The 15,840-nt window shown below is 49.2% G+C and overlaps 1 protein-coding gene across 1 annotated transcript in view; it reads left to right on the top strand.

Moving 5' to 3' along the window:
• Positions 1-1,907: 1,907 nt before the first annotated feature.
• The window catches only part of LOC115083374 (histamine H3 receptor-like), a 59,785-nt gene continuing 45,852 nt past the window's right edge, over positions 1,908-15,840 (top strand). The window contains exons 1-2 of the mRNA XM_029587174.1: positions 1,908-2,190; positions 3,840-4,006. Coding sequence (XP_029443034.1) covers positions 1,908-2,190; positions 3,840-4,006 — 450 coding nt within the window. The remainder of the gene's footprint in view (positions 2,191-3,839; positions 4,007-15,840) is intronic.

Genomic DNA, 15,840 nt, shown 5'->3' on the forward strand with positions numbered 1-15,840 from the left:
CAAGTAAATGTGTGTGTATTGGAGAATGCATGCATATGGGTGGATGTTCTATTCATTGAGGGGCGGATTTTAAAAGGCGCGCGAATAGCCTACTTTTGTTTGCGCTCTAGGCGCAAACAAAAGTACGCTGGATTTTAGTAGATATGCGCGGAGCCGCGCGTATCCACTAAAATCCTGGATCGGCGCGCGCAAGGCTATGAATTTTGTATAGCCGGCGCGCGCCGAGCCGCGCAGCCTACCCCGTTCCCTCCAAGGCTGCTCCGAAATCGGAGCGGCCTCGGAGGGAACTTTCCTTTGCCCTCCCCTCACTTCCCCTCCCTTCCCCTACCTAACCCACCCGCCCGGCCCTGTCTAAACCCCCCCCTTACCTTTGTCGGGGGATTTACGCCTCCCGGAGGGAGGCGTAAATCCCCGCGCGCCAGCGGGCCTCCTGCGTGCCGGGCCGCGACCTGGGGGCGGGTATGGAGGGCGCGGCCACGCCCCCTGGCCGTAGCCACGCCCCCGTACCCGCCCCCAAAACGCTGCCGACACGCCCCCGAAACGCCGCGACGACCGGGCCCGCCCACGACACGCCCCCGACACGCCCCCCTCCGAGAACCCCGGGACTTACGCGAGTCCCGGGGCTCTGCGCGCGCCGGGAGGCCTATGTAAAATAGGCTTCCCGGCGCGCAGGGCCCTGCTCGCGTAAATCCGGGTGGATTTACGCGAGCAGGGCTCTGAAAATCCGCCCCTATCTGTTTTGAAATATTTATTCTTTTTACAATTATGACTGATGTTTTATATTTGATGTTTTTTGAGAAATGGTGGCACTTCTGTTTTTTCATTGTTGCACTGCATGCATAGTCTGTCTTATGGTTCCAGTTCAGTTTTGTCTACAAGTTTCTATTTAGACATATGGTCTCTTTATTCTGTATTTGGTGAGGCTCTGTCTGTGTCCTGTATGTATGAGTGAGGTAAGGTATTCTGTGTAGAGATATACAGCAGCATTGCTTGTCCTGTTTTCCTAATAGGAGATGTATTGGTATGGCTTGTATATTTCCAATATTACCTTTTCATAGGTAGGCTTGCTTCTGTTTGAGTACAGATTTCACTTTTTTTTCCAGAGGATTCATTTTCAGTTTGTTTTTCTGAATTCAAGAAAGCATAGGATAAACACAAGGGATCTCTAAGGAAGTGATGCTAAATTAATTGGACGGATGGGCAGACTAGATAAGGCATACGGTCTTTTTCTTCTGCTGTTTCTGTGTTTCTATGCTTACAGCATCAAATTCACACAATCTTTAACTCAAAGGCTATATATAAGTGGCTGTATGCTCTGCTGTGTCTGGATCTCTCAGCCAGCAGTGAGAGCACCTTAAGATGAGATCATTGAAGGGTGTGGATGACTGATGCATTCCTAATATTTCCATAAATTTGGGAAAAATGAGCAATGCACCCATAATATACATGCCTGCACACCATTAATAGAAGGTATGCATCTTTTCAGATTATGCTCTGTCATGGTGTTTCATTGATTCAAATTTATGCAAACGAGGGGAAGGTCAGGTGCCCTCTTCCACCTCCTTTCCTAGTCCTCAAGTGTCCAGACCTGGTCTGTGGAAAAGTTTACAGCGCTACACATAACTAAAAGCTAACTTTGAAGAAACAGTTATAATTCTTGTCTTGGCACTGTAGATTGCGATATAGAGAAATACAACAGAAGCAAAAGCATTGTCAAATGGGAATTCAGTCACTCTCTGCACTTCTATCCTACAGGGTTACATAAATTCCCTAAACACTGCTATTACTGGATATTTATTCAGTGGAGCTCCATGAAAAGAGCAGAACATTGTACTGCAGAGTTCTTAGAGTACACGTCTTGGAAACAGTTTAATCAGGCAAAGCATCCTTTCCTGTCCTCTTAGAATATGACTAACACTAGTATATATTTTAATGTCAGTGCTTTAGTAGATTTCTTGGGAAACTCTTCACTGTCTCATGGAGAAGACAGAGATTTACCCTATATTGTTGGTATTATTTCCAAATTCTCAGCTGGTACTGTAGTAGTTCTCACCTTGCTGATGTCTCTGGTGTGTTTAACTACAGTGCTTGGAAATATGCTTGTCATTCTGGCATTTCTAGTCGAAAAGAGCCTCAGAAAACACAACTATTATTTTCTTTTAAATCTGGCTGTCTGTGATCTGCTTGTAGGTAAGTGATTACATTCACCATTAAGCAGAATCTGTAAACGTTTTCTTTCAGTTTATTCACTGAAGTGTATTACTTTTGCTTTGGCCTTTATGATTTCTTTGTTTTTGAAATTATAGTATAGGATGCAGATTAATGACAGACTCGCTTCTACTTCTTTGTATGGATTTGTCTCTTAAAATGTGTGGAATGTAACAAATTCAATTTCTTGGGCTCTCTTCTGTGCTGTGCTCCTCAGGCTTTAGAACCTTTGAGAAATGGGGCTTTATTCAAGAAAGATTTTCTCCACAGATGCAAAATGGGAAATAAGTCCTTTCTGAATAAGGCTTTTGAATGATGAACTTAGTTCCTGTGTTTTGAATTATCCCTTTTAGGATTTTGTGTTTATCACATATGTTTGGTAATTTCATATTGAAAGTTGCTTTAAGTCACTGGAGAACAGAAGGGTGAAATATGAGATCAGAATAGAAATGTGAGACTTGTCAATACTAACTAAGCAGGGCAGATGGAATTAGTAGATTCTGTAAACCTCCAGTAGCATGGAACACTAATGAGAATATACACGATTGTACACGATGGCAGCTGGGAGCTGCGGGGCCATCAAGCACCTGATGGGAGTTCTGGGTTCTTCCAATGGGGGGGGGGGGGGGGGGGAGACCTGCTTTAGGACCCATACTGTTCTGGACCTTTTCTTTAACTCCAGCATGAAAAAACAGGTCAGCCACACCAAGTTGGGGTTGTTCCAAAAATAAATGTTTACTGAGGTACTTGTGGAATGGAAATAATTTGACAATGTGTATACTTTCTTCTGAGAACATTGCTAGCAGGAACAAAAATACAAAGAGTCAGAAAAATACAATTCATCAGCAAGTAGCAGAGGCTTCCCTGACTTCCAAACTCCTATTAGGATACACTTAGAGGCTTAGCATGAGTCACAAACTCCCAGTTTTAGTACCCAAATCAAGCTGATAAGACCTCCTTTTCCACCTAGAATTCTTCTTACAATTTACTCTGGACAAGTCCTTGCTCCAACTCTCCTTAGGGTGCAGAACCTCTTTCCACAATAGAACACACATTCCCTGGAGTTCACACTACTCCAAAGTATATTTCCACTTCTTCACAAAATTCACCAATCTTGGTGACTTCCAAATGAGCAAGAAACCTGGGTTAGGTTCCACTCTAAAGGAATATTTCCGAGATTTCTACTCACGGCTAGTGCCAGCACTCTTTCTCTCTCTCTTTCTCTAAACACTGCTGTAGTTCCTGGAATTCTGCCCTTTGGTCTTGGATTGCATCCACAGAAAGGAAACAGAAACTTATGAACAACCTGGGTTTAATTCTACTCACAAAATCCCTAGATACTTCCCAGTGGAGAGTGTCTGAAAGACCACACCACCTCCTTACTATTATGTGTCTGTGGAGACACATTCATCACTAGTAAGGGACAGGGTTAAGAGTTCAGTTCATGTCAATATCAATGGCCATAGTTGAATATGGGTCCTGTTGTGCAGATTTTGTTGTATTGGGGTCCTGGGAAAGCCGTTAAACTCCATGTATATTCAAAGGGCAGAATGTCATGTTTTTGTTATATTCAGGTATTTTATCCAATGTTCAAGCAGTCATATATAAAAATTAAAATGTTTGTTTTACAGGTTCAATCTCTATACCTTGGTACATACCTTACACACTAACGGGACGATGGACCACTGGAAGGGGTGTCTGTAAATTCTGGCTCACTGTGGATTCTACTGTGTGCATAGCTTCAGTCTATAGTATACTCTTTCTGAGTTATGACCGATATTTCTCTGTTACAAAAGCTGTAAGTGTATTACTTTTGTATTCTAATCATCATTTAAAACTCTGGAATCCTAATGAAAATTCATAGTAGATATATTGGGGCAGGTTTTATAACCTGTGCGCGCGGGGTACATTTGTGCGTGCTACCTGGCGCGAACAAATGTACATCCGATTTTATAACATGCACACGCAACCGCGCGCATATTATAAAATCTGGGGTTGGTGCATGCAAGGGGGTGCACACTTGTGCACCTTGCGCGCGCCGAGCCCTAGGGGAGCTCCGATGGCTTTCCCTGTTCCCTCCAAGGCCGCTCCGAAATAGGAGCGGCCTTGGAGGGAACTTTCCTTCTGCTCCCCCTCCACCTTCCCCTCCCTTCCCCTATCTAACCCACCCCCCAGCCCTACCTAAATCCCCCCCCTACGTTTATTTCATTAATTACACTTGCCTCTGGTAGGCATAACTTGTGCACGCCGGCCAGCAGCCGGCACACAATCCCCCGCACAGCCTCTGTGCCAGAGGCCTCGGTCCCGCCCCTGTCCCCTTCCCGCCCCTTTTTCAAAGCCCCAGGACATACGCGCATCCCGGGGCTTGCGTGCGTCGCTGAGCCTATGCAAAATAGGCTCGGCACGCAGGAGCAGGTTTTGGGGATTACGCGCGTAACTTACACGCCTAACCCTTTGAAAATCTGCCCCATTCTGTTTTAGTTTTCCAACTACAATATGTGACCTGGCTTTGCCTGTCAATAATACTTTTCCCAGTTTTTTTCCATCATGGCAGTGGGAGTGAGTTTTGCATTTTTGGAATCCTCCCCTCGCTTTATCCCCACCTTTTTGTGGGTTATAGCTCAGAGTCATGGGAAGGCGATACAGAGAGAGAAAGGAGCTTGTGATCATTCCTGGGGCAGGATCTCTTGCCTTTGTGACAAGTTAAAAACAGAGGTTTCCTAGCGTGTAGCAGATGGACTCAGAACCAACGGGTATAGTGTACTCGTGCTAGCAGTTGGAGACGGATCAGATTTCAATCTGACGACAGCCCCTAGTACATATATCCCTGCAGGAAGTGCAGCTCCTCAGTGTTTTCCATCTCCATAGCAGTTAGGAGCTATCTGCACACTCTGAGCATTAGAACCAAATTTAAAGAAGAAAATTCTATTGAAGACGAGCCCCGCTCTCCTGCGGTGATACCCTTGGGTCCCTCCCCCAGTTGAGATTCCCAAGGTGATTTCCATGGTCCTCGGAGGTGAGCCTTGGTCCGGTGGCCGAATCGTGGCAAGGACTTACAGCCCCCGAGCGAGAGGAGTTTGGGCGCGGCTGAAAGGCAGCGGGTGCACCCTCAAAAGCGGCGGTGAAGGTAGTTGTCCTCTCCCCCTGCAGCCGGAGACCGCCCGGGACGAGACTGGGAAGCGCTGAAGATAAGGTAAGGTAGAAATCTTTACTTGTGCCGGTCTCCGAGGATTGAGGACGAGCGCAGGCCATCGGCCGAAGCCAGCGCCACCGGTTGATCCGCCCTAGCAGGGCCAGACCCCGGCATTTCCAAGGGCCTACCCACGTGGAGCCCTTCCGAGGTAGTCACCATCTTGCCCGCATGGTCGCCGTCGCCATCTTGGCCTTAATCTCGCCGTTCACATCGCCACCCGGCTGAGCGCACAAAATTTACCTGTGCGCATAAACCTACTTCTGTGCGTAAGTTCTACGCACTTGGACGCATAAGCGGCGCGCGCAAGTCCCGGTCGCACAGACTACGCGCACTCGACTACCCGCGCGCACATCCCGGGTTAAGCGCACAGATACGCGCACAAACCCCGTCAAGCGCACAGATACGCACACAAACCCCACGCACGCGGCCAGGCGCTCCTGAGCGAATCATGTACGCGCAGGCAACCTCGACACCTCCAGTAACTGAAGTAAAATCCCTAGGCCTCTGCTCAGCATGCCACCTCAGGGCCGCCCAGAGCCAGGAAGCCGATGCCCTATGCACCCAATGCGAGGAGGCCCTGGGAGATCCACCACAGGCTCAGCCTCGCCCAGGGCCGGGGACTAGCTCATCAGGGGCTCCCTGGAGCTAGGAAACCCCAGCGGGACTCCTTCTCAGCCGGATGCTCCCAGGGAAGCAGCACCACTCAATGTGGACCCCTCATCTATTTCCTGGGTGGAACTCTTCAAGGGGATTCACTCCTTTGTCCGAATGCAAACGGATTCCCGGGCGGACCAACCACATACGTCGCAGGAGGACCCCTATGCTCCAGGCCCCTCAAGACCTAGGCATAGGCCTCTACCACCAAGTAGTCCCACCTTCGGGGGCACGGACATCTCAGAAGAAGAAGTCGAACCCCTAGAAGAAGGAGAACTCCCCCCGGGGACAGAGCCCCTCCGAACCATGAGACGGTTCTTCACAAGGGAGGAGCTCCCGGATCTGGTCTCCCAATGCCTGGCGGAACTGGCGATTTAGGATTCAGAAACCCAGGGGGATCCTGAGGCGAACCCATTTCTGGAAGGCCTTCGACAGACCTCCCGTCAATTCCCGCTCTTGCGAGCCGCGCAACAGCTAATCGACCTGGAATGGAACACCCCAGAGTCTGCCTTTAAAGGGGGGCAGGCCTTGGCCAGCTTGTACCCCCTGGATCTAGCAACCAAAGACATGCTCGCTTACCCAAGAGTGGATGCCATGGTCTGCACAGTCTCCAAGCGCACCACCATTCTGGTAGAGGGAGGAGCAGCACTCAAGGACACGCATGACCGACGTCTGGAAGCCATGCTTAAACAGTCATTTGACGTGGCCGCTATGTCTCTTCAGATTGCGGCCTGCTGCACCATGGTGACACTTGCCTGCTTATCCCAGGCCAGGAACGGCACCCCGGGAGATATCCTGGACCCAGCGCTATCCTTTCTAACGGACGCAGCCTCAGACCTCGTACGCACAGCGGCCAGAGGAGTATCATCAGCGGTGGCAGCCAGGAGACAGCTCTGGCGCAGAAGCTGGTCGGCCGACCCATCTTCCAAAACACGCCTCACAAGGATGCCCTTCAAAGGAACCCTTCTGTTCGGCAGCGATTTAGAAAAGATGGCTGGCAAATGGGGTGAATCCCCAGTACCGCACCTTCCGGAAGACAAGTCAAGGAGAGCCCAGCGACAGCCTCCCAGGCCCTCCAGGGGCAGAAGCTCGCAGCGCTTCAACCCATATAGGAGCAGCTACCAGGCGCCCCGCCCGCCGGGCAGGAACCAGTCCTTTTGGAACAGACACAACAAGAGGGGAAACAGCTCGGGCACAGGGCCCGGCCGCACTCCACAATGAGAATCAGCCGACCCATCCAAGGGAAGCCATAGGGGGCAGACTGGCCCTATTCTACCAAAGATGGGTTGAGATAACTTCGGACAAGTGGGTCCTAGCCATCATCCGGGTAGGGTACTACCTGGACTTCATACGCACCCCTCCGGACAAGTTTGTGGATTCCCCCTGCCACGACTCCATCAAAAAGGCGGCAGTGGAAGTTACACTTTCCAGGCTACTGGCCCTCGGGGCCATAACCCCGGTACCTCCTCAGGAGATAAATTCAGGTCATTACTCCATGTATTTTCTCGTTCCCAAGAAAGAGGAACGTTCCAACCAATCCTGGACCTCAAATCTGTAAACCGATACCTGAGGGTCCCCCGCTTCCGCATGGAAACCCTGAGATCCATGATAAAGGCAATACAGCCGGGAGAGTTCCTCACATCCCTGGACCTGTCAGAGGCATACCTGCACATCCCAATTCAGCGGGAACACCAGCGTTACCTACGCTTCAAGATCCTGGGCCATCACTACCAGTTCCGGGCCCTACCCTTCAGGCTAGCCACAGCGCCACGGACGTTCACCAAGGTGATAGTGGTAGTGGTGGCAATACTGCAGAAGGAAGGAGTCCTCGTACATTCTTACTTGGATGACTGGCTGATCAGGGCAAAGTCACCGGAGGAAAGCATCCAATCGACCAACAGAGTCAGGTCTCTACTGGAGAGCCTCGGATGGGTGATCAACACGAACAAGAGTTCCCTGCAGTCCTCACAATCGTTGGAATACCTGGGGGTCCACTTAGACACCAAGGAAGACAAGGTCAGCCTGACCCACACAAGGAGGTCAAAGCTGTGGAACCGGGTGCTATCCTTGTTGAGCGACCCTCACCCCACGGCATGGGATTATCTGCAGACCCTAGGGCTGATAGCATCTACACTGGAAGTAGTTCCCTGGGCGAGAGCCCACATGAGGCCTCTACAACACTCACTGCTGTCCTGTTGGAACCCACGGTCGCACAACTACACCGTACGACTAGCCCTTCCGGGCACAGTTCGGACCGAACTACAGTGGTGGCTGCAGTCCAGCCACTTGAACAGAGGCTCAAGACTATCATCCCCAACCTGGACTCTGCTAACTACAGATGCCAGCCTACGGGGATGGGGAGCACACTGCGAGGAGTTAACCACCCAAGGGCAGTGGAACACAGAAGAGGCAGGATGGAACATCAATCGCCTAGAAGCACGGGCAGTCAGAATTGCCTGCCTGCGATTCGCTCAAAGACTCCGAGGCAAAGCGGTCAGAGTGATGTCTGACAACGAAACAACGGTTGCCTACATCAACAGGCAAGGGGGAACCAGAAGCCAACAGGTGTCCCTAGAAATAAACCCACTGATGGCATGGGCGGAAGCAAATCTACAGGAGATCTCCGCCGCCCACATCACAGGGAAGGACAACATCACGGCGGACTTCCTCAGCAGAGAGTCTAGACCCAGGAGAATGGAGGCTGTCTCCCGCAGCCTTCCGGATGATAGTAAACCGGTGGGGAACACCGGAAATGGACCTTCTGGCGAACAGAACCAACGCCCAAGTACCCAGATATTTCAGCCGCAAGCGGGATCTACAATCCCAAGGGATCGATGCCCTGGTGCAGGCCTGGCCACGGGGGACCCTACTATACTCCTTCCTGCCGTGGCCCCTTTTGGGCGCAATCATTCACAAGATACAGCTACACAAGGGTCTAGTTCTTCTGGTGACCCTGGATTGGCCAAGAAGACCGTGGTACGCAGACATGAGAAGGCTGCTGGCAGGGAACCCCCTACCCCTGCCCCCTCTGAGGGACCTGCTACAACAGGGTCCGATCTTCCATGAGGACCCAGCCCAATTCTCTCTTATGGTCTGGCCATTGAGAGGGCTTGCCTGAAAAAGAGCAGATACTCGGGGGTGGTAATAGACACCCTCCTCCTCAGTACGCAAGTTCTCCACATCGTTAACATACATAAGGATCTGGAGAATATTTGAAGCCTGGTGCGAAGATCACGACATCAAGACACGTTCACTTAGTTCTCGTGATGCTGGAGTTCCTACAGAGCGGACTTCAGAAAGGACTGTCCCTCATTTCCATCAAGGTACAGGTGGCAGCACTGGCATGCTTCAGCACCAGGGGCGAGAGCGATAGTCTAGCCTCTCACCCGGATGTGTCACGTTTCCTGAAAGGAGTCAAACACATTCGTCCACCTCAGAAGTGGCCGGTACCTCTGTGGAATCTCAACCTAGTCTTGGACTTCCTGTCTGGAACCACCTTCAGACCTCTTCGAGGGCTATCACTCTGTCAGCTGACCTTGAAGATTGTCTTCCTACTGGCAGTTTGTTCAGCGCGATGCATCTCTGAACTACAAGCACTGTCTTGCCGTGAACCCTTCCTTAGGTTCAACCCCGGGATCCATCCAGCTGCGCACGGTACCGTCATTCCTTCCCAAAGTGGTCTCACACTTCCATCTGAACCAGACTATCTCGCTCCCATTGGTGGGAGCCCTGAAGAATTCGGAAGAAACCCCTAGCCTGCGTCACCTCAACGTTGGCAGAATCCTTTCCAGATACCTGGAAATGCCAGAACCCGTACGGAAGACGGACCACCTTTTCGTCCTTCACAACGGGAAAAGATTAGGGGAAGCAGCCTCACGGGCAACCATAGCCCGCTGGATCAAGGAAGTTATCAAGGCGGCCTACGTAGAAGCAGGGAAACCTCCGCCTCTACAGGTCAAGGCCCATTCGACCAGAGCCCAGGCAGCATCCTGGGCAGAAACAAGAATAATGTCATCCGCCGAGATTTGTAGGGCGGCGACATGGTCCTCCATCCATACCTTCTCCTGAATCTACCGTCTGGATGTTCAGGCCCGGGAGGACACGGCATTTGCAAGGGCGATACTGAGTGGGTCACAGGCAGCCTCCAACCCAGTTCGGAAGTAGCTTTTATACATCCCATTGGTTCTGAGTCCATCTGCTACATGCTAGGAAATGGAGAAATTACTTACCTGATAATTTCATTTTCCTTAGTGTAGACAGATGGACTCAGCAGCCCACCCTTGGCTGCCATCACGCATGGACTTGCAAATGATTCAAGGGTAAGCCTCTTTTCGTTTACATAGGTTTCCACCCGGCTGGGTGTCGACGCTTTCCGATTGAGCTCCCTGGCGGTCTCTAGCTATACTCAATCGACCAGTTCAAATTAACCAGTTAATCAAGTTATAACGTTTATATAGTTACGAAGTTATACAAGTTAATCAAATTAACCAATCAGTCAGTCAAACATATATCCACAATGCTTTCCAAGGAAGAATACTGAGGAGCTGCACTTCCTGCAGGGATATATGTACTAGGGGCTGACGTCAGATTGAAATCTGATCCGTCTCCAACTGCTAGCACGAGTACACTATACCCATTGGTCCTGAGTCCATCTGTCTAAATTATCAGGTAAGTAATTTCTCCATTTGAGATTTGCTGAGATTTTTGGACAAGAGGATTTCACCTTTCCAGCTTTTTGAAAGGACACTGGTTTAGTTAGGACAAGAACACCCAGGGGATATACCATGGAGTTTGGCTTGTTTTTGATTATGGATTTCTCCTGATTCTGTTTTGATTTTCCCCTACTGGTTTGGACTTTTGTTTTGTTTTTTCTGTTAGTAAACTTTTAATTTGAAAACCACCCTCGGAGTCCATGGTTATCTTTTGGCTACTGGGAATTCCCTGGTGAACCTAATTACAGCGAAGGATAGCCCTGACCAGTGTTTCAACTGAGAATGAAAGAGAAGGAAGAAAAAATCACCACAAGAGGTTATCTTCCCCACCCCCCACCACATAGATCCACGCTTTTGGGTACCTCCCCTTTTCCAGCCAAACAACGAACTTGGGAACCCACTAGAAATATATTATAATTTTTTTTTGTATTCATGTTATATCCAACCATGCTTGACAGAATTGCATAATAGATCTCAGTTCACAGTTCATGCTTTCTTATCTTTAAATCATAGTGAACTATGCTGAATTGCTTTTCTATGTGTGCATAGTACCTAAGATAATTCTGAAGATCCATAAGGGGTAAAATTCTTCATTATCTTAAAAAGTCTTGCCCTTCATAATTTCTGGTACTTGAACTGGTGTCATCTCTGGTTGCAGAGTGGCTCCAATATTCTAGCTCCAGGTCCACACTGCTCCAATAAACCCCTGCTCCAGAGATGTTTTGATGCCAGAAAAGGGGATTCCTGAAACTGCAGTTTAAGGTGTCTTTTGGCTCAGGAGCCAGCCTGTAGAAGAACTAGTCACTGGAGCTGCTCCATTTCTGGATCTGGTTATTGCCAATCCTAGTTCCTAGAAAGCGTCTGGTTCCCCTGCTATATTCTGTCACAGTTCAGTTTACTGGAGTTAAGGCCTTTAAACAGAATGCAGCAGGGGCATAAAGTGCAAGACTAAGGATCAAGCACTTCTTATGTGTGCTATCCTGAAAAGTCATTTCTATCTCTGATGGGTGAACTGCAGTCTCTATTAGGACTATTCATTTCAGGAAAAGCATTCCAACCCAGTCAACTTTTAGATCACTTACACTAGGTGAGAATGCTACTTTAAAACTGGCTGCTAGCAAACAATACCTGGTTCATAAGATTGCCATTATATCCTAAATGTTTTACTTGAATACTCATTTTATACTGTCATACTACTGGAAAAAACTGCCATCAACCCCCTGATAATTAATTGTTTTAGTTATAAACAATCTACTTTCACAGTGCCATTTGTTCAGTAGGTGTGACCAACCATGGGAAACCAGCATCCCTCTACAGTATCTAATACGGTGCTCTGCTCAATACTGGCGTGTTTAGGAAATTACAATATATACTTTCAATGTTTTTTTCAGTGAAAAAGACTTGTTACCTGATCTGCTACAAATTACAGGAGCAAGAAACATAAATTATCATGTCAGTGTAACATGTAGCAAAGTAGGGCTTCCCAAACTTGTCCTGGTAACACCACAGCTATTTGGGTTTTCAGGCTATCCCCAATGAATATACATGAGATCAATGAATATCCACTGGAGACCCAGTATATTATCAGGAATCACACCTGTGAGGTATTGCTTGCACGCTACAAAGGGATTATAGTTGGAGAGGCTAAGGTGTCAGATGAAGATGAAGAATCGTGTATAGAACAGGAACTGGAGTTGCTGAGACAAACAGAGCATGGACTAGAGTCACTGATATAACTAAAGCAGAATCTGGCGTCACTGAGACAAATGTAACAGGAATAAAGGCCAGAAGACTTTTGGACTGCTGGACTTTTGGAGCTCCTTAAATCCTGGCCTGAAGTTAGGGCATAGTTAGTGCTGGCCAAATGGGGAACATGTCTACCTTTCTTGGGTATATTAGAAAAATATTCTCAAACTTCTTTGTTGGTCTAAAGCTTCTGTGCATCCATAGCAGGGTCACGAGTAAAGCCCCATTGCCCCTGAAAAAATACCTCCCACTCCTATTGACACCTAGTGTCATAGGTCCTAGTTTCTCTGGGTGCTCCCTAAAATTGGGCCAAACTTTTGTTAAGAAGAACATTCCTGATTGGTTCCGAGCTGTTTTCTTCTGGACCATATCCCTTCCACTTGACTTGGTAATGTAATCAACTCTGGATGTCTTTGGAATCCAGGATCTGTTGAATGATAAACTCATGGTGCTCTTTTATTGTAAGTGGTGGTGGTTGCCATTGGCCTGGAAATAGATTTTACTTCTAGAATTTCCGGAGAGATAATTGAAACACTGGATGGATGGAAAGGCTTGCTAAGAGTTGTAATTTAAATGCCACAAGGTTTACTTGGGTTTACAATACAAATAGTCCCATGAATTTCTGGTGAAGCTTGCTGGTGGGTCTTTTACTCTGCACATGACAGGTGGAAGCTCAGACCTTATCTCCTACAGGAAACTGGGGAGCCTCTCTTCGTCATCTCTTAGCGTACTTCTTTTTAGCCTCTTTTGCCTTTTCCTATTGTTGTCAAGTGTAAATGCAGTACACACAGGGGCGGATTTTCAGAGCCCTGCTCGCGTAAATCCGCCCAAAACCGGGCGGATTTACGCGAGCAGGGCCCTGCGCGCCGGGAAGCCTATTTTACATAGGCCTCCCGGCGCGCGCAGAGCCCCGGGACTCGCGTAAGTCCCGGGGTTCTCCGAGGGGGGCGTGTCGGGGGCGTGTCAGGGGCGGGCCCGGTCGTCGCGGCGTTTCGGGGGCGTGTCGGCAGCGTTTTGGGGGCGGGTACGGGGGCGTGGCTACGGCCCAGGGCGGTCCGGGGGTGTGGCCGCGCCCTCCGTACCCGCCCCCAGGTCGCGGCCCGGCGCGCAGGAGGCCCGCTGGCGCGCGGGGATTTACGCCTCCCGGAGGGAGGCGTAAATCCCCCGACAAAGGTAAGGGGGGGGTTTAGATAGGGCCGGGCGGGTGGGTTAGGTAGGGGAAGGGAGGGGAAGGTGAGGGGAGGGCAAAGGAAAGTTCCCTCCGAGGCCGCTCCGATTTCGGAGCGGCCTTGGAGGGAACGGGGGTAGGCTGCGCGGCTCGGCGCGCGCCGGCTATACAAAATCCATAGCCTTGCGCGCGCCGATCCAGGTTTTTAGCAGATACGCGCGGCTCCGCGCGTATCTACTAAAATCCAGCGTACTTTTGTTTGCGCCTGGAGCGCAAACAAAAGTAGGCTATTCGCGCGCCTTTTAAAATCCGCCCCACAGGATATTAACCAAATCTGTTGTTACAGGAACCCTGGATGTCAAGCCTCACCTGAGTGAAATAAGGGTAAAAGCCACTATTAGTAAAAAGTGAGAACCTGGTTGATGAGTGCTCTGTATTATCATAGGCAAACTCTGTCATTGGAAGCAACTGCTCCCAGTTGGTTTTATGATAGTTGCAGAAGTAACCAAGTTATTGCTCCAGCATTTGGTTCATATGTTTCCTCTGCCCATTAGACTGTGATGTAAGGTTTTGGTCAGTCACAAAATGTCCTTAGACTAGCCTCACTTACCCCCGAAAGATAACAATGTGGCTGAGATGCCGCCTTGCCCTCATGTCCCCCTAGGTGCGTGCACATGTGGTGCGCAAACATTTGAAGGTCCTGCAGCAGGAAAGGGAACTGCCAGTGCTCAATGATGATGTCACGCAACTGGGAATTTAAACCCCAGCTGTGCTCAAAATCTTGCCTCAGCAGCAGGTCCTCCTATTTGCATTGTATATTGCTTGCTGTCTCTGTATGTTTCCTTGCCCTGTCTTGCCTCCTTGTTATCTTGTCTTGTCCTGCCCTGTTTTCTCCATGCTTTGCCTTGTCCGGCTTGTGTCTTGGTCCCCAGTGCCTTGTCTTTGCCTTGACTATCTGTATATACCTGACTCCAGGTTCTGAACCTTGCTTCCAAATTTGACTACTTTTCTGGACTGCCACCTGCCCTGACCCCAGCTTGGACTTAGACCCATTTGCCAGCAACTTGTCCCGACTTTGGCCTAGATATGGTCACTGTTTGCTCTCTGCCTGCCCTGACCTCTACCCGATACTTGACTTCATCTGACCACTTCTTACAGGACTCTTGCCAAAGGTCTGCTAGCCCCTGGAACCTGTGGGGAATAGGGCTGGTATAGGTGAAGCCCTGGATCCAGTCCTAGTAAGAGTGAATCCATCTGCTGTCGGCATGGGCCTATTAGGTTAGTCTACTAGGCTGCATCAACCATTGACAGCCCAAGAGCTCACATGAATTATATGTGATTGGTACACTGAGGACAGGTGGACCTGGAAGTACAGGAGCTTGGTCAGTTCCCACCAAAACCACTGGGTGAACTGCAAGCCGTGATTGGATATATCATAGGATGGTAACCCATGGAGGCAAACCATTTCCTTGACCAACAAATCCATTGTTTCATGTGCTGAAGAGATGCCAGTAGTGGTAATCAAGTGGGAAAATTTGGAAATGGAATTTTTGACTACTAAAATCATGAATTTCCCTTGTGACACTAGTAAATCTACAATGACTTCTAAAGAAATCCACTCTCACTGTTTGATGGAATGGGAAGAGGCCTCAGGAGTCCATGAGAACTTTCTCATGGCACCTTATTACAGGCACAGCTTTCATAGTACATAGCATATTCTCATATATCCTGACCCCATCTTAGCCACCAAAAATCCCAACCAATTATTTCTTTGGTTCTAAAGATACTTGTATAACCAGCCAAATGGGAATCATGGCAGCTGTCAAGCGGCTAGAATTTGAGAGAGAGGTGAGAGGAAGGATTACCTTGTTGGTGTTCATCTTGCCCGCAAGCCTGCTTTCCGGGGGCGATTTCCAAGCCCCGATGGTCGCAGAGAGAGAGCGGACGGTAGTGGGCAGAGCCCCGGGCCGTAAGAAGGAAGCAGCCTATAAAAACGAACTGCAAGTGGCGCGCAGTAGAGCCGACGCGCAGCTGAAGCCGCGCACGCTAAAGGGGCACGCACTTCATCGGACTTTGCCGGACTTCGCTGGACTTTGCCACTGCCATTGCTCCAGGTATTTAATTTTGCAATCAATTTCGAAATCTCACCCCTTTGTGAA

Source organism: Rhinatrema bivittatum, chromosome 2, assembly GCF_901001135.1.
Source record: "Rhinatrema bivittatum chromosome 2, aRhiBiv1.1, whole genome shotgun sequence".
Taxonomy (NCBI): Eukaryota; Metazoa; Chordata; class Amphibia; order Gymnophiona; family Rhinatrematidae; genus Rhinatrema; species Rhinatrema bivittatum.